General features: G+C 45.0%; 2 protein-coding genes across 2 annotated transcripts in view; both read right to left on the reverse strand.

Moving 5' to 3' along the window:
• Positions 1 to 243: 243 nt before the first annotated feature.
• Positions 244 to 17,244, reverse strand: Opalin (oligodendrocytic myelin paranodal and inner loop protein). The gene is made up of 6 exons (XM_036169204.1): positions 16,859 to 17,244; positions 12,769 to 12,804; positions 9,482 to 9,517; positions 8,195 to 8,314; positions 6,596 to 6,652; positions 244 to 4,110 (listed from the first exon to the last, which is right to left on the reverse strand). The coding sequence occupies exons 1-6, from the start codon at positions 16,859 to 16,861 to the stop codon at positions 3,934 to 3,936; spliced, it is 429 nt and encodes a 142-aa protein (XP_036025097.1). The 5' UTR covers positions 16,862 to 17,244; the 3' UTR covers positions 244 to 3,933.
• A 4,358-nt stretch (positions 17,245 to 21,602) lies between these two features.
• The window catches only part of Tll2 (tolloid like 2), a 115,669-nt gene continuing 113,664 nt past the window's right edge, over positions 21,603 to 23,607 (reverse strand). The window contains exon 21 of the mRNA XM_036169165.1: positions 21,603 to 23,199. Within this exon, the coding sequence (XP_036025058.1) occupies positions 23,065 to 23,199 (135 nt within the window). The 3' untranslated portion in view covers positions 21,603 to 23,064. The remainder of the gene's footprint in view (positions 23,200 to 23,607) is intronic.

Raw genomic sequence — 23,607 nt, forward strand, 5'->3', positions numbered from 1 at the left:
GCTGGACGTGGCTATGGGTCACATTCTCAGGCTGTCTGTCCCACTGCTGCATAGAATTCATGTATTTTCAATAAAAATGGTATTGTCACCAGTGTGTCATCCAGAGAAGTGCATCAAAGCCCACCAAACCCCTGTGTGTCTGGATCTCTGTACATCATCAATAAAAATAGAAACAAAAGGTTAAAGTTTTCTTTGCTTTGCTCAATTATTATATTTCTACACACAAATGGAACCGTGGAAGAGAAAGAGCTTGTGATTTATTTTGAAGGGACACACAGGTATAATTAGTACATCTGAGGTTCCCAAGGGGACTCTGGGTCCCTTTGGAAGTGCTGGGAGGCAGGGTACTGACTCCTAGTTATCTTGGCTCTGCTCTGAGCTGGTTCCTTTCCTGACCAGCACTGAGCTGTAACAGGGATGAACTCTCACTGCTCTCTCTTGGCCACAAAAGCAATTTCCTACACCACAGCAGGAAAGGCTCCCTTTTCCACCTGGAGCTCTCAGAGAGACAGTGTGGGTTTCTTTGTCTCAGGACACCCAAGGCAAGGAAGCAAGCCTCTGGAAGATCCCTTACCAAATCCGCTCTTCCCTCCTGCTTCCTCCAGGAGGGCACAGACTAGACAGACCCTATGCCCTGAAGGGACCTAAAAGGCTATCCCTTATAACTATGTCAGCGTCCTCAACCTGCTGTAGAGCTGGAGATAAACGGATGAGTGTCCATCTGTTTCCAGGAAATGGGTGATGCCAGATGAAGAAGAGAGGTCCCTGGTCACAGTTTTGTCTATTGTAGGGGGATGGTAGGAATCTGACGTCTCAGCTTACTGTGCTTCTCCCCGCAGAGGGTTAGTCAGCTTACCCAGATGCCCCTTCTCCATGTTCTTGGAGGCCACTGGAGCTTTGGCCCCGACCTCCCACTCCGCTGCTAACACTAGAAAGGCAGCACACCAGCTTTGCCATTTCTCAGGCCTGGTCAAAAGAACAGAATACCTCTGGCCGTGGGTGGCAGCACGACAGTCTGATCTGTCCCAAAAGGTTAGAATGTTTCATACCATGGCTCCTCCCTTAGAAGATAACCCATCTGGGCCTGTCAATCATTTGGCCAAGAGCCCACCCCTTGTCAGGCTGTTTCAGCTAAAGCCTTGCTAAGGGAATCATAGTCCCTTTAAGGAGACTGTACATTTCCCTCCCAGAAACACCCCTTCTGTGGAGTTGCTTATGGAGTTGTCGTCACAAAGCTTTGCTATGCCTGCCTGCTCTGTGGAATTACTCAGAAAAGCCTAACTTTTCCTTTGCAGCAGGCAAGCTGGTAAATTCGAGTGAGGCCTGACTAATACCCCCAATCCAGATCTTTTCAATGTATCAGTTGATGGAGGAAGAGGATGGAGAAAAGAAGGAAACAGGACCACAGTGCTGTCTCAGTTTGCAGTATGGAGGTCTTCTCACTGCCTGCTAAAGGAGTCCTGCCACAAGGCAGGGAGGGGGCTTTAGAGAAAGTTCTGGAACCCACAGTGCCAGAGAAAGCACACTTAGGTTCTGGCCAGCATCTGAGGGAAAGAGGCAGAAAAAGGAAAAGAGGAAGTTGCATCCTTCACGTCGGGGAAGAACCGCAGATGGCTTGTCAAATGGCCATTTATTTTCCACCTTATTACAAAAGAAGTTTTTGTACCAACAGAAATACAGATTCTTGCAATTTTAGTGAAAATAATTTAAAATAAAGATTCCAAGCAATTGATTGTAAGTAGAATTAAAATAGAGTATCTAAAACACAGTCGTACCTTATTTTATCAATTACAAGGCTTACTGATAAGTGTTTTTCAACCAGGCCTCACAGATGCCGTCTGGGGTCAGTTTTATAAGCATAGAACTGAGGTCCTAGGTGACCAATATTCTAGGCTGAAGATGATACCCATATACATCAAAGCCACAAGACCACAGTCTGATCAGGTTCTCAGGGAGTCCTAGGTCCTTCCCCACCATGTGAGAGAAGTAAATGTTCAGCATCCCTGGGCATGGCTGTTTGAAGATGTCCCAAATGAGCTTATCTAAGGATCTGGGCCCATGAAACACAAAACTGAATTTCAGAGGGGCTTTGAAAAGAAGTTGTTAGTGGGTGGTGGTTATTGGGTTTACAGAACCATTCCCTTATTGTTCAAGAAGTAGAATCATTTCCTGAACATCCAGAGGCCCCATATGAGAAAAGATGGCTCCCTGGGATATCCAGGTGGCTCATGGAGATTGTGGATGCTCCCAGAGATGCTCTGAGACCTGTCCAAGGCAGTGGCCATGCATCAGAAGGAGATGTGACCAGGCTACCCGGAAGCCATCTGGGGAAGTAAAGGCAAAGGCCTATCCCAAGCTGGTGAAGTCACCTTAGATTTCCCTTGGATGGCAGGTGTAGATATATTAACCCATCCCTTTGGTCTCGTGTTCATCTTTGGTCCTCTTTATCTCTCTCCCTCATAAACGTCTCTTATTTAGGATACTTCAAAAACAAAATGCCCCATTGCAAAGAAAGTCATTAAAACATGAATCTCAATTTTATGTTAGTTATGTCTCATTGTTACAATTGAATGCCTGATAAAACCAACTTGAAGGTGGAAAGGCTTCTTTTGGCTCACAGTTTGAGGGTACAGTCAGTCCATCACAGCCAGAAAGGCACAGCTGCAGGAGAGTGTGGCAGCTGGTCACACATTCTATCTGTAGTCGGGAAACAGAGGACGATGAATTCTGTGTGCTCAACTTGAAGTCCCTTTGATTCAGTCCAGAAGCCCCACTCCTAGAATGGTGCTTCTTACATTCAGGTGGATCTTCTTGTTCAGTTAAATTTTTCTAGAGGTGTGTTTCCATGGTGATTCTAAGTCCTATCAAGTCGACAATGAAGATGAGCCATCAAAGACGTCAGCATCCCAGAGGTGAACGTGTCATGTGTAACACAGGCCTCTGTACTTGGAAGTTGAAACTTGGTTGACACACAAGGACAAATGATGTTCAGAGTTCAAGTGAGCAGACCGCTAGTGACAATGAGAGTTATCTTTAAATGCCGCAATTTGGATTGCAGGTCATGAGGAAAGTTTGGAGTCTACACTTCCTTGTTGACTTTGTGACTCTGGGTGACAGGTGCTGCAGAGCAGCTGTTTGACATGATCTGACAAGCGAGATGGGAGGAGGTGTGAGGAGCAGGGTCAGGAGTGGGTGCACTAGGTGGAAAACACTTCCCTTTGGTCCTTACATAATTTCTCCAAAGCCCAAATGAGGCACAGAATATCCCCCCTCTTTTATACTACCCCAAACAGGCTTGGGGAGTGTAGGTGACTTCATCAGACTTCTCACAGCTGCTCAGTGGCAGGTCTGACTCAGAAGTCTATATCCCCTTCTCAGCTGTATGACGTGGTCTCACCACATGCTTCCCTGTGTTGGAGGCATGTGTGACTCCATGTGAGCCTTACCCTGAGATATTCAGAAGGAAGAAATATCTTTTTCCCATGTCTTCCATAAGTTTCATGTCCTAGCTTGTGCCAAGCTGGCCTTGGCCAATGACCCAGAAAATCCAACTCCCGTGGCTTTATTTACTTACTTTTTTAAGATAAGAGATGGGGTGGGCAAAGGAGAAGGCAGGACACTCAGAAGCCAAGCCTATTTCCCAAAAGCAAACTTCTCTGGATTAAGAAACAGGACAAAGGGGGCGCATCCAAATGCACAATAACTCACCTGGGCTGTATCTAGGATTAAGCTGCAAGGTCTGAGGTTGAATGAACCGTATTGCAGCATCCCCTGATGAGGAAAAACAACCCAGATACACCCTAGATCTATAAATGAAATTTCTGTGGAATGAGAGGCAGCTGGCCCCTTGCCTCTCCAAGCACGGTTCCCAAGCACAGATTCCGGGTTTTCAGCCCTGTGCCAGTCTCAGGTCAGCTCCCTGACAAAGCTACGTCATTCTAGGCTCAGCCTTGGCACAAGCCACCACAGCCCTCTCCTTCTCTCTAATTCTTCAGGAGGACGGTAGGTGTCGGGCAGGGGCTCCTCACTTCCAGAGACTGTCTTCACATATACGTGGCCTTCCTGGGCACCTTGTGGGTCCATCTCATGTGTCGGTGACCGCCTAGGATTCTTGAGAACACAAACAGATTTTTTAAATAATATAGTAGAGACTTCAGCTTCTGGCCAAGATGGGCTCAACTATATCGACCGTTCCAATGGAAACAGCCAAAATCAGACCAAACATTTGAAACAAAGGTTAGCAAGAGAGAAGGGATCAGGAGACTAAAGACGCTGGCTCTTGAGGGGCAGGAAATGAGTGGCGTCTACAGTTGCCTGAACTTACTGCTTTCAAGGGTTTTCTCATGCCACACAACTCTCTCTAATTATTGTTAGCACAATGTCTCCTTCCTTTAACTTCTAATCTATTCAAGTCTTTATATTCATAAAGTGTGATTCTGTAGATTTTTATAAAGTTGGCTATTGCTTTTATAGGCAAACTGACTCTCTCTCCCTTGTAATTGAAGCTGTTTAGGTCATTTACATCTAATATGATCATTGTTATAGTGGGTTTGAACCCACTATCTTGCTTTTTTTTCATTTTTTTCTACATGTTCTTTTTTTTTTTTTTTTTTTTAGCTGAGGATCGAACCCAGGGCCTTGCACTTGCTAGGCAAGCACTCTACCACTGAGCTAAATCCTCAACCCTATGTTCATTCTTTTAAAAGATTTATTTATTATGTATACAATGTTCTGCTTGCCTGTATACCTGCAGGCCAGAAGAGGGCACCAAATCCCATTGTAGATGGTTGTGAGCCACCATGTGGTTGGTGGGAATTGAACTCAGGACCTCTGGAAGAGCAATCAGTGCTCCTAACTGCTGAGCCATTTCTCCAGCCCTACATGTTCATTTTTAAATTACTTTTCTCATGTTTTATTCCCTATAAACTTTAAGGTCTTACTAAGTTTATTGAGAAATGTGTTGGGATTTATATCGCAATTATGTTTATTTTAAAAATTAAATTAATTTTTATGTATATGAATGTTTTCCCTAAATGCACATGCCTGGTATCTGAGGAGGTCAGAAGAGTGCAGATGCCCTGGAATTAGCATAGACCATTGTGAGCTGCCATATGGGTGCTGGGAACTGAACCCAGGTCTTCTGAAAAAGCAGTAAGTACTTTTAACTGCTCTTTAGCTCCATAATTACACTGATTATACAGATACTAAAAGTACCATACATTGACATCTTTATGATGGTGAGTCTTCCTTTCCAGAACTATAGTATATAACCATCATAACTTAGCTATTGTTGAATTCTTTTATTGAAGATTTATTTTTTCCATAATAGGATTAGACATTTCATCGAATTTGTTTTCAGCATTCTATGTATTTTATTATCACTGTAAAATAGGAGTTTATAAAATTCTTTTTCTAACTGGTAGCTGTTGATATTAAGAAAAGCACATGATTTTGAATGTTTTTTTCGGTGTTGGAGATCAAACCTAGGCCTTTGTTCATGTTCAGTGAGTGCTCTTCCTCAGAGCTAAATCCTGTGTATTGTTTTTATGTCCAATAAACTTATTTAGCTATTTTGCTAATTCTAATAACCTATCTGTAGGTTATTGTTTTTTTCTATGTTGACAGTTACATATGATCTGCAAATTATGATAATTTTATTTCTTCCTTTTCAAGTTATGTTTGCCTTTTCTTCTTATTCCATTGTGTTGGTTAGGGCCTAAAGTCCAGTGCTGAATACAAGTGATGAACATTTTTTTATTTGTTTCTGATCTTAATGACATATTCCCTTAAGTATCCCTTTTCAAGTTAAGTTCCTATTTTAGCTCACCTTTGAAAGTCCATTTCAAGGGCTGGGGAGAAACGGTGCCTGCTCTGCAAGTGTAAGGATCTGAGTTCAAATCCCCAGAACCCATATAAAAACCAGGCATATAGTGCAAGCATCTGTAATGCCAGCACTCTTACGGAAGAGGTGGGGCAGAGTCAGGAGACTCCCTGGAAGCTCGTGGGCCAGCATCCACAGAGGAAAACAGCAAAGAGATTCTTCTTAAACAAGGTGGGAGGTAAGGACAGACACTTGAATGTCCTCTGACCTCTACACATGTTTCATGGTACACACAGTCAAACATATGTGTGCACACACACACACACATTGTGTACACACAAACACACGCACACACTAAATAAATAAGAATAAATAGCTCTTATCACAAGTGACTTATCTTTCTAAAAACCCTTTTGTCCTGTTAACGTGGCCATACAGCTGGTTCTTTTGTCCTTTCAATAAATCATATTAAGTTGATTTTCTTTTTTCGCTCTTGCTTGAATTTCCAGTGTTGGGCATAGAACCCAGTGACTTCTATGTGTTAGGTCAGTATTTTACCACTGAGCTACAGTCCATGCCCTGTTTCTAGTGTCAAATCTACTTTGAATTCCCATCTGGTCAGTAAAGACACCCGGATCACCTCCTTTGTGCTTTCAGTGAGTTTAATTGCCTCCTTTCCAAGGTCAGATGGCACCTTTGTGCAGTCTAGGCTTAAAAATCCTTAACCTGCTACAGTTTCTGTCACATGTGGGGATTATAATAAAAAGTTCTTACCTCAGATATTTTGGGATTGTCACAGAGTTCTGAAATTTCACATGGTCTCTCGCTTTCCTAAAATAGTCAAAAATAAATAAACAAAAACTGAAAGACCATAGCTGTAACCATTCAAATCATTGTGTTTTAAACTGCAGTGTCCATTTGAATTGGTAGAAGGTTTTAAAACAAAACAAACACACAGCTAAGCAAAGCTAAGCTACCTCGAGCAAAATGAACAAACTCAAGAAGCATCACTATTCAAAACCAGTCCAGGGCTCACATTGTGATGAACTGAGCAGGAAGAGATAAAACAGGATTGGCTATGAGGTGATAATTGGATTCTCCGTACTCTATTTTCCACACAGCCATGTGTTTACAGTGACAGTAATCCCCCTGTGCACTTGCAGTGGCTTCAGTGACCAGTAGCCAACTGGGATCTTAAGATGTTAATGGGAATCCCAGAAACCAAAAGTTATAAGCTTCCATTTTGAATAACGTGAGAAGCCTTGAGCCACCCTACTTCATCCCATCCCCTTGCTCTTTGTATCCATGCTGTATATGATACCAGCCCTGTGATAGCTGACAGAGACATGTATTGTTAAGTCATTCAGTTTTATTATTCACTAAGAATGTTAATCTTTCAGTGTGACTAATTTATTGTTATCATATTTTTGTGCATAGTGTCCAATAGGGACATTGGGTTCAACATGCTTCACAGCATCAAGTGACTACTACATGGTCTTGAAGTATATCCTTTGTGAATGACTATATACATAATAAAAATATGTGTTGGTTTGGGAGTGCAGCTCAGTGTGGAGTACTTGCCTAGCATGTGGGAAAAGTCCTGTACCTGGTCCCCACCACCATAAACAATCAAACAAAGCCCCTCCCCAAATGTTTTTTAGAACAATTACATAATTCTATCACCAGAAATTCTTTAATTTATTTTTGTTTTGTTTTGTTTTATGTCTGCTTTCTATCTCCCCATGTTAATATCTACCAGTATGAAAACAACCATGATTGTTTACAAGTAGAGAGTGAAGTCAGAACTCAGAGGCTACGTGGCACAGGGATAGCATATTGTGAAACCTTGTTGGATACGCATCTAGGGGACCATGCATGGTCCCCAGGGCAAACCTGACTCAAGTATGGGATGTCAGGGGGTTCATGAACATTCTCTTGTGAGTCATGCCTATTTAGACACAGGAATGGGCAAGGTCTTAACGGACCCCTTCCATAGACACCTCAGAACTTCTTTGTCACTTGTTCCCTCACTTTCTTACTATCCAATGATGAAACCTACACCCTTTCCTCCCTCGGTGTAGATAACACCACACAGACATGTTTGCATGGCACCAATAACCTCCCTCCATTCCTGTATTTTGCCACCAAATGTCATCTTATTGCCAGAGATTTGTTCAAGTGACCAGAGAGTCATGTGCAAGTCAGCTCTTCCTGAATGTACCTACAAAGGACATTTCAGTCCAGCAACATCTACTACCTTGTCCTTAGAAACAACACAGGTTCTGGGTCCTGACATGCCTAGCCCAGACAGAGGCCAGTTCACTGAGATACTGATTCAAGCTACACATCCACACCCAAAAAAGCAGTGATCACCTCAATGGGCTCATCGATGCTTCTTCTTCGCTGAATCAAGGTAAACAGCAAGGCCACCAGCAGGGCTGTGACCAGCAGGGAGGGGATTCCGGCTGCTAGTCCAATAGAGGGACCACAGTCCTGAACAGAGAAATAAAACAGTCAGGGAGGCCCAGATGCTTCAATAGAGGAAGCATCTGGTGATTAAAAATAAACAGCAACAAAAACATGCATGGGCTCTGGATGCATTGGAGAAATGAAATATTTCCAAAGATATTTGTGATGTATATAACTGGTGAATTGCTTTCCTGGGATCTAATTTATATAGTCTACATGCATTTGGAATGCTGATCATCTACTAGAAAAATGGACAACTGATTTAAAGCAGAAGTCCCAGGGAACAGAAGCATGAACATCCTTTCAGAAGAAGAAAAACCAAGGTCCAGTTCACAGCCACAGTTAGATGCCATGTTTACCTTCAGTCTGAAAAAGTCCCTTCTATTTTTTTGTGCTGTGGACAGTGGTTAATGTAGAGACTCACAGCTGGTAAAAGTGCCGAGAGCAAGGGTCTGGGGTGTGCTCACTTGGGAATAGGATCTCTTTATTTTGCCTCCTCCCTAAGGCTCAAGGGATGTTTCAGAAGAGTAGGCATGAGAGGACATTAATGAAGACTAGGGCAAAACAGCATCTTCTGCTCATGACAGGAGCATCCCACACATGAACTCACAGCAGCTGAGGATGCCCGCACAAGGTCAAGCCAGGCAACAGTCTAGCATGGATCAGGGACGCTGTAGATCGGTTTTGTCTGGTTTCCAACATGCAGATGCAAACACAGGTATGAATTCTTATTCCTGGCTGCTTTTCTCTATGCTCTGTGAATTTGCCTGTGTATACGCATGTATTTTAATGTATATATATACACACACACACATATATGTATACATGTGTGTGTGTGTGTGTGTGTGTGCACCTCAGTCTGCAGAAGTCAGAAGAGGGGGTAAGATTCTAAAGAACTGGGTTACAGGCCATTGTGGGCTATTGTATTGGTACTGGGAACCAAACAGAGATCTTATGTAAGTATTTAACTGCTGAGCCATCTCTCTGGCCCCAGGGCCTGTGGTTTTACACTCTCTCTCTCTTGCTTTTGAGCAGCGGTCGTTATAGAAATAATTACTGAGTCTAGTTCAGTGTTTGGAGACAGTTCACATGTCAAACTTCAATCCTCAAAACCAATGCAAGAGATGCGGAGAGCATTTGTTCCCTCACAGATGACAGAACCAAGGCTTGGTCATTGAAGTGGACACTTACATCAGCTTTGGCACTCGTGACAACTGGAGAGGACGTCTGTGTGAAGAAAAGAGTATGTGACATAAGAAAACAAAATCTGTAGAGCATACACCATGCAAAAAGTCCTGTTGATGGTGGGGTCACCTTTGCCCTAAATGATTAACAACAGCATTGTTGTGAGTGTTTCCCAAGTAAGAATTAGAGTGAAATTAGGCTATGGGGAAACAAATTCCAAAAGCCAATTCACTATCTACCTGGAGAATCTGCCATAACACAGTCTCCATCTCCTGTCACTAGTCTGCATGCTGGGGCCAGCATACATACCCCCACTTTTCCCTACTAGGAGAAAATAGAAGCATTGCAGTGAAGCTTTGTTAGGAAGTTCTTAAGGAAGCCATGCCTGCTTTCAAACATACAATAGAGCAATGGCATCTGTGGGCCGTCCACAGGCCCAGGATTCCGCAGACCCAGGATGAGCCCACATGGAACAGTTCATCTTTCTGGTTCGTGTCTCCACTTGAGGAAGGAGGGGTGCTGTATGTCACCTCTATCTAAGATAGTTCAAGTGCATCTCCAGGAACAAAGCTTTATACAAACGACTGTATACACTAGGTTACGTGGAGTCATCCTGGGTCCTGGGTGCTCAGTGGTAGGGTGCTGGCTCAGTGCGCACTGGATTCCTAGGACCACAAACAGGAATAATGATTGCAGGTTGGGGCTCACACTGCCCGCAGAGGGAGGCTCCTCCCTCTGCCCAGAAGTGGCAGGGTTTCATCTCATTCATTAGCTAAAATAAGGTAAGCAATGGCTGGCTGGTGGGGGGTGGATGGCAAAGGTGGGGGTGCCTAAGCTTTAGGACCAGAGTTCAAATCCCCAGAAGCCTGGTGGGAGTCAGGATCTTCCTGTAATTTCAGATTTGGAAGGCAGAGATGGGATTCCTAAAGCAAACTGGCTAGCAAGACTAGTTATAGCTGTGCCAGGGAGTTCTGGGTGTGACGGAGAGACTCTGCACCGATGAATAAAGTGGAAGAGACATGGAGGATGATTCCTAATGTCAACCGTGGGCCTCCACAGGCACATACATGTGCACACACACATGCAAAACATGCACACACATGAATGCACACCACATACACATGCATGAAAATGGAAAAAGAAAATAGGAACAATAACAGCTACCTCTCAGGGTTTTAAGGATCTCATGAGCACCACAGTCATGACCTTATGTTCACAGCACTGGTCAAGTTTATTTTTATTTAACCATCTCTGCGATTTTTTTTGCGGGGGGGAGGGGTTGAAACAGGGTTTCTCTGTGTTGTTTTGGTGCCTGTCCTGGATCTCACTGGTAGCCCAGGCTGGCCTCGAACTCACAGAGATCCACCTGGCTCTGCCTCCCGAGTGCTGGGATTACAGGCATGTGCCACCACTGCCCGGCCCCTGTCTATAGTCTTGACAGCCACAATGGCGTCTCCAGGCTTTCTGTGGTCAGCATCTCTGAGGAAGATAAAGCAGACCCCAGAGAACTCACACAGCTCAGGACCACATTTCCACGGGTGAATCTGACCTGAACTTGAGCATTTGACCTTCAGGACAGATCTCTTTCCTCGTGAGCTCCTATCAGGGATGGTGGTGTTGCCTGCTGCTCCTTAGATGGCTATTTTCACATAAACATGACCCTACACACTCTCATATCACGGCCCTGCATCTGTGTAAAGTATTGTCCTGCCTCCACTGCCTTCAGCAGATCCTACTGCTGTGCGCCACCATAATCGGCAAGTATCGTCTTTCTGAGGATGGCAGGAAGAGTTGACCATTGTTTCAGGGAAGGTGTTCTGTCTTCAAAGTACAGAAATTTACTCAGGCTGGCTAGGGCAAAAAAATAAAAACATATCAGGCAGAGTGGGTGCATGCCTTTAATCTCAGCACTTGGAAGACAGAGGCAGAGGGACCTTGAGTTCAAGGCTATTCTGGGCAAAGGGCAAGACCCAGTTTCTAGAAAACATTTTGTAAGGCGGTTAACAGCCAGGGTGCAGAGGTAGCTAGTGGAGCCCGGGGTCGGGGTGAGAAGCTGTCTCCTCTAGAGCCTGGAGATGGGGAAGGGAGCTTAGGTGAGGCTTCCCTCTCTCCATCTCTCCTAGACATCATGGCTGCCTTCCTGTTTACTTCCTGCTTCTCCTGAGGGGGTTTCTGCTCTCATTCATGCACCTGTTAATTGCACATCTAATGCTTGTGGAGCACCTGGTGTGTGCCAGGCTGTCCAAACCCTTTTCCCACATTAACTGATCCACACCTCAGGGCATCGAATGAAGCAGGACCAACATGGCCTCCATTTTACAGACGAGAAGAGTAAGGCACAGGGAAGGGAAGTGACTTGTGTAAGGGAACACTGTCCTCGGTTACAGACATAGCGATAGCCTTACCCACCAAACATACTCATCCTTGATCGGCCCAGTCACTCTCTTCCCAGACTCTGCACTTAGGAAGTAATCTCAAATTCAGAAGCAGCCAGACACAGCGGCACATGCACTGAGGAGGTGGAAGTGGGGGCATTACCGCCATCAGAGTTACACCAGGAGCCCTTGTCTCTAAAGGGCAACTACAGACAAGTCTTCTCTATAATGATGTTCATCACACAGTTACTCTCGCCTGGAACTCAGTACACAAGACAAATCACTTGAAGAACTAACGTGGGACTATCCTCCGTTGTTTAGAAAGACTGGTGGAAAATATTTAAGGCACAAAGTTGTAAGTAGAGTAAGAACAGAGGGAAGACCAAGTCAGAGTGCGTGTAAAGTCAGACAGCAGGGGGCGCTGCCCTGCTGTTTTCTGCTGATGGGAATTTAGGGACTTAATGTTCTTTTCCAAAAACATACGTTTATACTTTTTAAAGATAAAAACATTGCTCTCGGGGCTGGAGAGATTGCTTAGTGGGGAGAGGAACTTTCTGCAAAGCCTCATGGCCAGAGTTCAATCCCTGAACCCATATGGTGGGAAGAGAACTGGCTCCCTTCAATAAGTTGTCCTACACATGCTAAGGCCCATATGTATGCCCACACCACACACATGCACACGCGTGCACGCCATGCATACACACAAACGTGCGAACACACACACACACACACACACACACACACACACACACACACACACCACATGGATAATTTAAATCCAAACAAATGTTGCTCTCAGGACCGTTCAACACAGACTGTGCGCTTTATCACAGTATTCAGGGCCTGTGGGACAGAGTTCTGGAGTCCCCACTATAAGTTCCACTTGCCCGCAGATAGGGGTCTGACCACTCTACTTACTGTGTTTACTGGCAGTGTAAAGTTCAGTGAAAAACTCTGCAAGAGAGAAAGAAACATTAAAACTCCAGGAACGGTTATGGAACTCCGGAACCTCTGCCTCCAAGTCTTAGCAAGTCTGGCAAAGGTGAACTGAACCGAGCTGGGCTCCACCAGCACGTATCAATTCCCAGTGTCAGCCTAAGAACAGTCAATACAGGAGCCTGGGGCACTGGAGAGCTGTGCCAATAGTAATGGGCTTTCCTTCTCCCAGGGATAGACTAGGGGGGTCTCATCAAAACACTGGAAATTATTTTCTCCCAGAATGCCTTTCAAGGGGAGAACTGATAACTTAGAAACATTACTTAGTAATATTTTCAGCTTAAATCAGATCCGCTCCCCCAAAGGATATGATATATCCCCTGACTGTTAGCCACCTTCTCAGGAGAGTTAGCCAAAGAAAGATGAGGCTGCAGGTTTTTACCAAGTCTGAGATGAGGCTCCGGCAGTGAGCTGATCCAGTCAGGGTAGCAGGGAGCTGGACTTGCCCCTCTCTCCCTGGAACTCCCTCTGTTCCTGGCTTATCCCTCCTCATTGTGTGTAATGAACATTAAAACTTTGCACCCCACAGGATACCAAATTTCCTGCACATACCTCTTATCAAGGTAAGATCTTGCCAAGGCCATTGGTGGCTCCTTTCTTCTCCCTCATCCCTGTCCATCATTCTGCTTTGGACTGATTGGCATGTCTTTCCAGGCTGCTCTACCAAGTCCTTTCCATACCGCTGGGAGCATCTGAGGACCCTGCTGTGGCTTAGCCAGTGGCCTTCCCTCTCTACCTCCTGGACTTTCATCCATCCATACTCCTGATTCCTGGCTGGGCCCTCCTCTAGTCCCATCTCCCGACATCCTGGTTCTTCCTGCCTCCCCTCCTCCCCCACCCAGCCCTTGATCTCTCCTACAAAACTGGGTCTGTCACTCAATCAGCAACACATTTGCTAAATTTTAATACAAAATGTTTTCTGACAATGGAAATACTGGGGTGGGAACAGAGATATGGTTCAGAAGATAAGAGCACTTGCCCCACAAGCCTGATGACCTGAGTTCCATCCCTGGGACCCACATAAAGGAGAAGGAAAGATCCAACTCTACAAAGCTGTCCTCTGACCCACACACACCTGCCATGGCACAAGCACACCTCCTTCCCCAAAACAGAAATAATGGAAGAAATTAAAGCATCCCAAACATTGGGAACATATTGGGCCTGAAGTGCCTCAAGGTCATTTTATACCCTAGGATTTCATTGCAAGGGATAAAAGAGTGAGACCCAGGAACTCATGAAAAGTCATGTCATAAACAGGTCAGGACAGTTCGAGCTCCTTTCTAAAACAGGGGGCTTATCCTGGTCCTGGGACCAGGTTCAACCCAAGGCTGGGTTTCGATTACAGAGCACTACATTTGCAAAACCAAGAAAACTGATCATCTGTGGGCTGGAAGTCACATGGGCTAAAGAATGGGAAATCCTTGTAGAGTATAAAGTGTTTTAAGAACCTATAACCTATACCTCTCCGGACTCCACCCTAAAGAATACATTCTTCATTAAGAGAGCCCCTCATATGTCACAACAGTGACTTTGTCTACTGCTCTGCCACTGATTAACAATACATTTTCCCTTTACAGAGCAAGCACCCAAGGCCCAAGCATGTGAATAGGTCATCACACAGCAAAGTCAGCTCTCATGAGAACCAAGTCCTCTGGTGACGTTTCCCTACCACACCACAGGGCTTCCCTGCAACCCCTCAGTTTCTGCAGGTGAATCAATATTCCTCTTCTTCTGAGCTACTAGAACCAGGGTGGCATCTGGGACTCTCTAATAAGGGTCTCCTGGCCCAAGGGCTCCAACCACTGCCTTTCCCACTGACACTACCCGAGCCTACAGGTGCCCCAAGGGCACTCGCTGAGCTCTATGGTGTATGCAGCTGTAGAGGTTTATCTCATCAGTGATGATGTCAGGGGGCCACAGACAAAGCTTCCTTTGGAAGAGATCAGAGAAGAGGGCTGCAAGCAACAAGTGGACCTTTGCATGCATTGTTGATCAACACGCGGATGACGAAGGTTTTGGCCACTTTCAGAAAGGCTTTCATATTTTGTAGAAACACAGTGCCTTGCTGTAATGGAGAGGAAAGGATGGCATGGTGCCCTCTAGAGATGCAGCTGGGTGGGATGAAGCAACCCTGGGCTCTGAACCACACGATCTAGGTTTAGGCACAGCGCACTTGGAAGTTGTATGGTCTCGGAGAAGACAAACTTTCTGGCCTCCATATCCTCACAGCCCCTTTATCCTGCCAGGCTCAGTTTTTCCATTCTGGAAATGGGATACTGTTCTGTCGTCCTGCCCACTTCCCAGGAAAACCTCAAGGGATACACTGTGGCAGCTCCTTCCAACCTGCAAATGGTCTGGGCAGAATCATTAGCATCAAGCGGCCATAGACAAAGGATCTGAATTGTGGATGTCACAGCTATGGAATGTTTCTAGAGGTCCCTGCCCTCTTCTGAGGCTGAGTATCCCTCATGGGTTTCACACTTGTGAAGGGGAAGAGGGAACAGGACAGTCATGCCATTAACTCTGTCCTGATGACTTCCCATAGCACAGAGCTCGCATCCCTGCAGGACAGCTGTGGAAATCTGGACCAAGGCGGGGCTCCTTCCAGAGGTCAGTGGTAAACAGCCACGGGCTGTCCTAACTCCTGTGACTTCTCACCACTTCTCTTTAAGTTCTACGTGAGATCCGCAGTAGTTGTGCATGACAATACCTCTTTCAGCATGACGCCCTCCAGCCCCTCAAGGGTGTGGCAAAGCTCAGGATCTTCTCCATAAGGGCTGGATAATATTCATCCAGGAATATCATATGTACATACATACACATATATATTGAATATATACTTAGTGTAAGTGCTCTATCATTGCGTTAGTCACTCATCTATTGGCAGTCACATGGATTATTTTCAGGAAAGTTCACATATTTTAGTGACGTTGAACCAGAGATGCTCCAGTACACAAACTACTTCAGTATATTCTTCAACAACTTGATCTTGTTTCAGAATGACTCTGAAATTATCATATTAATGAAAGAGTTGATCTCTCATCTCAACTCAACCCCTCTGAGACACTCCATTGAAATAAATCTAATTTCCAATACTGAGGCACTAAATAAGCACAATTTGGCAAGAGTTTGGCTTCTATTGCTTACCTTGTGTTTTTTCTCCTAGAATAAGTAAATAATAATAAAAATAAGAACTAGGTGTTATAAACTAATGTTTATAACCAAAGCCATCCTAGCTTTTAAATTATACATACTATTTATTATATGTTATATACCATTACATATTTTTATTCTATATATTATATACAAGGCCATTTTCATATAAACATGTAATGTACTTGGAGCATGCCCCATCACCCACTCTCTTTAGACAGTTTCACTTTTGTTTTCAAGTCCATATATGTGTGTGTAACATATGTGATCAGTATGTAAGGTCACTCATGTATTTGGGTGTATATATACACTCATATGTATATGTATATACACATGAGTGATTTTATGCATCTATAAAGTCTAAGACTTGCACACAGGGAAAAAAAAAAGAAATCACAGAAGCCTGCTGATTCCCTTCTTGGCTGAGAAAACTTCCCCTGGTGGAGTCACACCAAGTATGTACCATACATCAGTAAGAAAGGTGAAGAGCTTCTGGTCCTCACTGCTGGGAAAGCAGAAGGCAGAAGACTGAACAAAACAAGATCACTGATCCGAACCCAAGGCTTCCACCAGGAAACAAAGAGAGCTCAGACACCTCCCCTGCATCACTGTTGTGTGGAAGGCTGAACAAGAAAAGCTTCACCTCAAGGAAAAGATGAGATCAGCACGGATGCAATGAAATTTTTTAAATTAGTATTTTGTACCTCGGGAAAAAAATGAAAGCCAAGCTCCAGGACTTCATTTGGGAAAGGTACAGTTATAGGTACTGAACTGGGAGACTTGAGCCTTAACATCTTGGAATTGGTTTACAGCGAGAGAAAGAAAGAAAGGTCAAGCTAAGAAAGATGCTCTTACTCACCATTTTTAACGGGCTCTCTTGGCAAGCTTCTCTGTCACTGGCACTGTCGACCAGTGTCTCCCATTTGTAGGACACCAGATGGGAATGCTGGGGAGGCAGGGCTAGAGGTAGTCCCAGGAAAGCCCTTGCTACGCCATGTATGGTCAGAGGAGCAGCCAGCCCTCAGCTAATGGGCTTCTGTCCCCTGCATACTGCACGTGGCTTGAGCCTTCCTTCTCTTTGTCTTTATTTTCTGTCCTTTTCACTGCGCAGCAAAGAAGCCACAAGCTAGTGTGAGAGTTTGGAGCTCTGGCAGCCGGCAGCTCATTAGAAACAACCGGTGACAGGGCTGGAGAGGAGGCTCAGCAGTTGAGATCACATACCACCCTTGCAGAGGTCTGGAGCTCAGTTCCTAGCATTCCCTTTAGACAGCCCACAACTGCCTGTAACTACAGTTCCAGGGGACCCTACATCATCTTCTGACTTCTATGGACACAGACACCAGACACACACACACACACACACACACACACACACACACACACACACACACACACACACACAGATGAAACGAAATATTTTGTTTTTTTAAAGAGGACATGAAGACTGCTCTACCCGCACCTGACAGAGCTCACACTAAACACATTTCTAGCCATGACATGGGCAACATCACTTCGGTATCAGCACAAAGCATGGCTACGTGAGATGTGCTGAGAACACTCTGAGTGAGGCAGGGCTATGTCTCCTGCAGTGGACATACCCAGTGTTTCATGCCAGCCTCCAGCTTTCCATCCTTGAATCTCCAGCCCTAGTCTCTTAGAGCTGAAACTGTTTTCAATAGCTTATGATTTCCGTCATGTGTTTGTCTCTTAAAATAGTGAGTTGTAGGGCTGGAGAGACACCTCAGTCAGTAGAGGGCTGCCAGGCACTGAGGGGAGGGAGGAGGCAGAGAGAGTGATCCCTGCATCTTGGAACTCACTGACCAACCAGCCTGGCTGAACTGAAGAAGGAAGTTCCACCTATTTTCTCCTGCCTTGCTATTGGCCATTTAGCTCTTCATTAAACCAATCAGAAGGTACCTTAGGCAGAGACACATCTTCACAGTGTACAAAAAGATTATCCCACAACCCACAGTTGACTGTCTAAACTAAATATAATGGTACTTAGAAGTCACAGAATCAACACAGTGAGACCCAAACGTAAAACCACAGCTGCCTCTGTAGGAGCTGAGGGTACTCACCTCTACCTCTGAATCTGTAGACTGGATAGTTAATCAACACACCTGCTTCAAGCCAGTCTCCTAGATTTTCTTGTAAGACATAGAATTGTAGGTAGACACTAGAACTTTCCCAACAGCCTTGGTTCACTTTCCTGTGGCCTGGCTATAGATGCACAAGGCCACTGAGATCTTTCTGATTCTTTCCATAATATGCTCACAGATCCCCAGCTCTCCCTCTGGTGGGCATACCATCTCTTTGGGAGAACAGTTGGCACCTTTGATTAAGTGGTGCTTCCCTCTAAACATCTTGCATCAGTCATTATGGATGGGATGTAGTGGAGCATGCAGGGAACAGACAGTCAAGGCCCAGGGCTTTGGGAGACAGTGGGGTTGCTCCCGCAGTGTCGACAACAGACATTCCTGACAGTCCTCTGAGGAGGTCCTTAGGAAAGAGTGCTCTGAAATGTCTCCGCCCTTTTGCCAGCTGACTGAGACTCTTGTTCCAGAAGGATGAACTGCTTGGTGTGGAGTGAGTCACATGCCAAAGAGGACTACACAGTTCCCTCCCCAGGGCAGGTCCCTCCAATGCCCAGAGGTGGATTTGCAGGATACACTTGAATGTGTTTGACCAAGGAAAGAGGATGCTCCCCTCCTCTGGGAGTACAGACACTCCTTAACTTATAAGGCAGTTATGCCCAACAGCCCTATTTTAAGTTGGAAATAGCGTAAGTCAAAAATTCATGGAACACATCCACCCTCCCAGACCTCACAGCTTAGTAACACTATACAGTGTCATTTTGCTGACACTTGTGACCACATGGTGCCATGAGAGATTATCTTACCAAAAAAAGAAAATTTTAAAAATTTAGTTTCTACTAAATGCATATCATTTTTACATCATTGTAAAGGTTTTATTTCCAAAACTGTTAAGTCTAACCATTGTAAGTTTGGGGCTTTCTGTGTTGGGCCAAAGGAGCATCTCCTTAGAAATAGCAGAAGGAATGTCCTTCATGGGTGAGAGGTTGGGGACTTGAACTCTGATTCCCTGATCATTTACATTTTCCAGTATTTAAATTTGGACATGCCTAGTCACACCAATGATTTACTGGGCTTGTTCATATCTCTCTCTCTCTCTCTCTCTCTCTCTCTCTCTCTCTCTCTCTCTTTCTTTCTCAAGACAGGGTTTCTCTGTGTAGTTTGATACCTGTCCTGGATCTCACTCTGTAGACCAGGCTGGCCTTGAACTCACAGAGATTTGCCTGGCTGTGCCTCCTGAGTGCTGGGATTAAAGGCGTGTGCCACCGCTGCCCAGCAAGCTTAAGTGGCTGCCTAGGTTGAGAGAATCCCATATGCTGAGCATATTAGAAACAACACATGCTTCTAGTACCCATCAAGGCCAAGATCAAGGTCCCAGCAATGTTGATGTGTGTGATAAGGATCCATGTCTTGTTCACGGACAACCATGTCCTTGCTTTGATCTCACATGGTGACAAGGAAGGGGAGTTGTCATTCCTCAAAGGCTCACCCACTAATACCATCATAAATGCTTCTCTAAAATGTCAGTAATGGAGACTGGAGAGGTAGCTCGGCAGTTAAGGGCATTCACTGCTCTTGATGAAGACCTGGGTTCAGTTCCCAGTACCTACCTGGTGGCTCACAACTGTCTGTAATTCCAGTTCCAGGAAATAGTATGCCTGCTTCTGACCTCTGAGGATACCAGGCACATACAGAGTATACATACATACATGTAGGCAGACATTCAAACACACACACAAAAAAAGTAACACATTTTTTAAAAGGCCGATGTTGTCTGAACTAGTAACACAAACCCAGAACACAGCAGCAAATCTACATTCTTTAATGAAACCATCATTTTTAGACAAGGATTACCATCTCCCCCATGTTCTTGCCAACTGACATTTTACATGAAATGTAAAGTTACTCAAAATAAAAAATACCCTTATATGTATAGATAACACTTTTTTCTTCCTTCCTTCCTTCCTTCCTTCCTTCCTTCCTTCCTTCCTTCCTTCCTTCCTTCCTTTCTTTCTTTCTTTCTTTCTTTCTTTCTTTCTTTCTTTTTAAGAAGCTTTTTAGATTTGGGGGTTACTGATCAGAAGTTTGATCACAATCTGCAAACTTTAAAACATCTATGGATGCTAAGGGGCCATCTCTTCCCAAACTCCATTTACAATACCAAGAAGTCTAAGGAGTAGCAAAGGGGCCAGACTGACGGCATGTTCTTATGTGAAGTTGCTGCTTAGCTGTGGTTGGAGAATTATCTAAACAGACAGAGCAGTCTGTCAATTCCATGACTGTGTAGAGGGAACACTTGAGAGAGGAACTTCAGAGAAAATAGTGAATCGACACATAGCCTCATGTCAGCTGTTTGGAGTTTCCCCACCTTGGGTGCAGGTTCCTGCTTCTGCCAATTCAGAATATGCTAGACTTAGGGCACAGAGATCCAGGTTCCAAATACTTCCTTAGGTCATTTGTCCCAGAGTCAGCTCTTGGGTCTTAGAGCTTTATAACACCCACAGGCTCGGTCCCAGGTAAAAGGGAAGGTAAACTGAGGGGCTAGCCTGGAGCCCTTTTCTCCATACACACCCAGGGACATTTTCAGGAAGGCCACTGGGCAATTGGAAGGGCCAAAGTGGGGGCAGGCGGGTCTTTCTGCGGAGTGGACTGTTCTTGGAAGCCAGACTGTAGTTCTTTGCAGGACCTGTGTCCTGTGTGAATTCCTGTGGCTGTCAGCTTCCAGAGAAATGGCCCCAGCAGCCCTTGTTGAATCAGAGCCTGTCTTCTGGGAGTATGTCACTCACAGGCCTAAACAAGGGTTACCATAAGAGCAGCATTGTTGTAAATGGCCTCTGCTAGAGCTGTGTGCTTCTGAAAAACATTCACACTAAAGAATGATCAGTGTATCACCACAGTGGCAAACCCTGTCTCTCCCCAGCTCCCATTTTCCATGGAATTTGTCAATCTTATTTAGACTTCTAAAGATTAAAAATACAGAATTTTTATCTCTGTGGAGTGGGGTTGGGGACAGATATCTTATGTATTCTGATATCTGGTCTACCTTTCACAGACAAAATGAGACAAAAATATAACCTACACACACACACACACACACACACACACACACACACACACACACACACACGAGCAGTGGAATCTACCACAGTGGGTTGGTTGATGGGATCAAAACAATGGGATAAGCTGTCTTTTTGCCATGTTAAGCTCTCCCCGGGCGGGTGTGCCAGCACTCAGGGCATGAGGATGGAGCCTAAGCCTCAGTTCAGGGCCAAGAGAAGCTGGAAGAGATCTTGGTTTTGAAGGGAGATGGGTCATGTGTGGGGCCAGCACCGGAGTCTGATGATAAGCCACAGCCAGTGGTTGGCACTGTCATACTGCCCTGATTAAGGCTTTGATAGCTGATCCTTACATACATACATAGATACATATATACAGACATATATTATTACTATTATTATTATTAATACTTGGATTTTTTTCTGTTTTAAGAACAAAATGCTCCCATGCATTTCTTCCCCCTTTCTTTGTATCATTCTAGTATTTTGCTCTCAGCAGTCACTTTAGTTAGACGTCGTCCTCTAGTTGATACATCAGGCTTTTAAAAAAAGAAAAACCTTCAGCTTTCATGAACACTTTGTTTAAAGTGGTGGTCCATCACAAAGGGATTCTGGTGCTCTGGAGCTACGCCATCTCTAACGGAAGTAGTCTCCTGTGCCGCCCTGTGTTCACCACCAACCCAACAGGACTTGCGGTTATGTAAACATTATTTTAAAGTTATTCCAACAGAAATGCTCTTATAAAGCTAACATACCACAGCTTTTAGCTCATAATGCCCAGAGATGCCTTAATGAAATGCCATTCAAAACTACCTCACTATTTCAATTATACTTTGAGGTGCTAAAATTATGTAAACATCACCGTCTGCACTTCTCTAGAACAAGTGTCGGGGTGTTGAGAATTCTGTGTACAGTTTGACGGCTGCATCCTGCTTAACTGCAGCAAAGCTGCCAACGCGCTCTTTAACCTGTCTGGTGACATGAAGTGTGCCACAGACCCACTTGTTCCAGAAGATGACGACTCTTACATAACTTGGAATTACTAGTTTTCACCTAGTGAGACCCGAATTGTTCCTGAGATGACTCAGCGGCAAGTCTTGCAGATGCTGTTTGAACTGGCTATCCAGGGGTTGAGGTTCCCTGGAGCAGATGCCTCTGCCTCCACAGCTGGGAGTGCTTGGAAGCCAGTGGGAGCCCCAGCACAGGTGGCTTCCTCTGAGTACCATCTCAGCAACCTGGGAGTGCTCACCAGTGAGTGTTCTGCTGGGCATGACCATGGATTCTCCCTCACAAATGGGTACGAGTGGCAGGAGCACCCTAGAGGAGGCAAGGATGGCCAGTAACAGGAAAAGGCGTGAGATCTTCTAACTCCATGATGCTAGTTCCCAGGCTAAGCCTCCCTCTGTGCACTGGGATGCCTCTTTCACTCTTGTGTCCGTACACAGTCTCAGGTTTCCTGATTGGCTTGACTCTGATAGAGCTAAGTCAAAACTTCCAGCCACACCTGGAACAACTCAACCACTGCCAAGCTTTTATCCTCAACGCCCAGTGCTGACAGAAGGCAGCCAAGTCATCAGGAGAAACTCATGTTGCCTGTCACCTATGGAAGCCAGTCCAGAGTTGAGGATGGGGTAGCCCAGGCTGGCCTTTTGCCCCATAGAAGCAAGGGCACAGCTTGTTTGGTCACTAACTTCAAATTTGAACCTCCTTTAGAAGCTGCAATCAGTAACATTGCAGCTAGAACCAACGGGACACTCTCTTCCTGTTGGCCAAAGGCATGGACTTTTCATCCAGATATATAGTTTCAAGGATGTAGTTTGAGTTTTTGTTGTTGAGAAAGATACTGTACACTGGGGGCTACTCTTTCATGGGTGTTTAAAACATCCTTCGTCTCTGCCTTGCCAGAACACTTGACGCTATTTCCTCATGTGCAAAGCATCCTGGAACTTGGTGCTGGTGTATCGGGCATGAAAGCCTTTCTTGTTGATAGTGTCATCCGTGTGGAATCGAATCATCAGCGAATCCCCTGCAGAGTAGATTTCCTCTAATGGCTGAGGAAAAGAAAAAGGAAAGCTAGATTTTAGATCAGTCTGTTATTGTTGAAAAGTAGAGGAGGATGTAACTGAGATGGGGCCCAAGGATGGCCATGACTGCCATGAGATCGCCAGAAGCTCTGACGGGCATCCAAGCAGGCTCCTTCTCAAAGGAAGATTCCCTGGGCCCTACTGTACAAAGTTGAGCCTAGATGCAGAACACATTCAGCATCTATGTATCAGGGTACAGGTGGGCCTGGCACTGGGCTACCCACATCCAGACTTCATCTAATGCAAACTGCACAAGTGTGTAAGAAGGCAGGCACTGGGCTACCCACATCCAGACCTCATCTAATGCAAACTTTGCAAGTGTGTAAGAAGGCAGGCACTGGGCTACCCACATCCAGACCTCATCTAATGCAAACT

This window comes from Onychomys torridus, chromosome 1, assembly GCF_903995425.1.
Source record: "Onychomys torridus chromosome 1, mOncTor1.1, whole genome shotgun sequence".
Classification (NCBI taxonomy): Eukaryota; Metazoa; Chordata; class Mammalia; order Rodentia; family Cricetidae; genus Onychomys; species Onychomys torridus.

Excerpts from the sequence above, each read along its gene's own strand:
- Opalin (XM_036169204.1), bottom strand. Across the intron at positions 9,518-12,768 it reads TTACACTGCCAGTAAACACA|ACGTCCTCTCCAGTTGTCAC; the intron begins GTAAGTAGAGTG and ends TTCTTCACACAG. Across the intron at positions 4,111-6,595 it reads ACAATCCCAAAATATCTGAG|AATCCTAGGCGGTCACCGAC; the intron begins GTAAGAACTTTT and ends TGTGTTCTCAAG.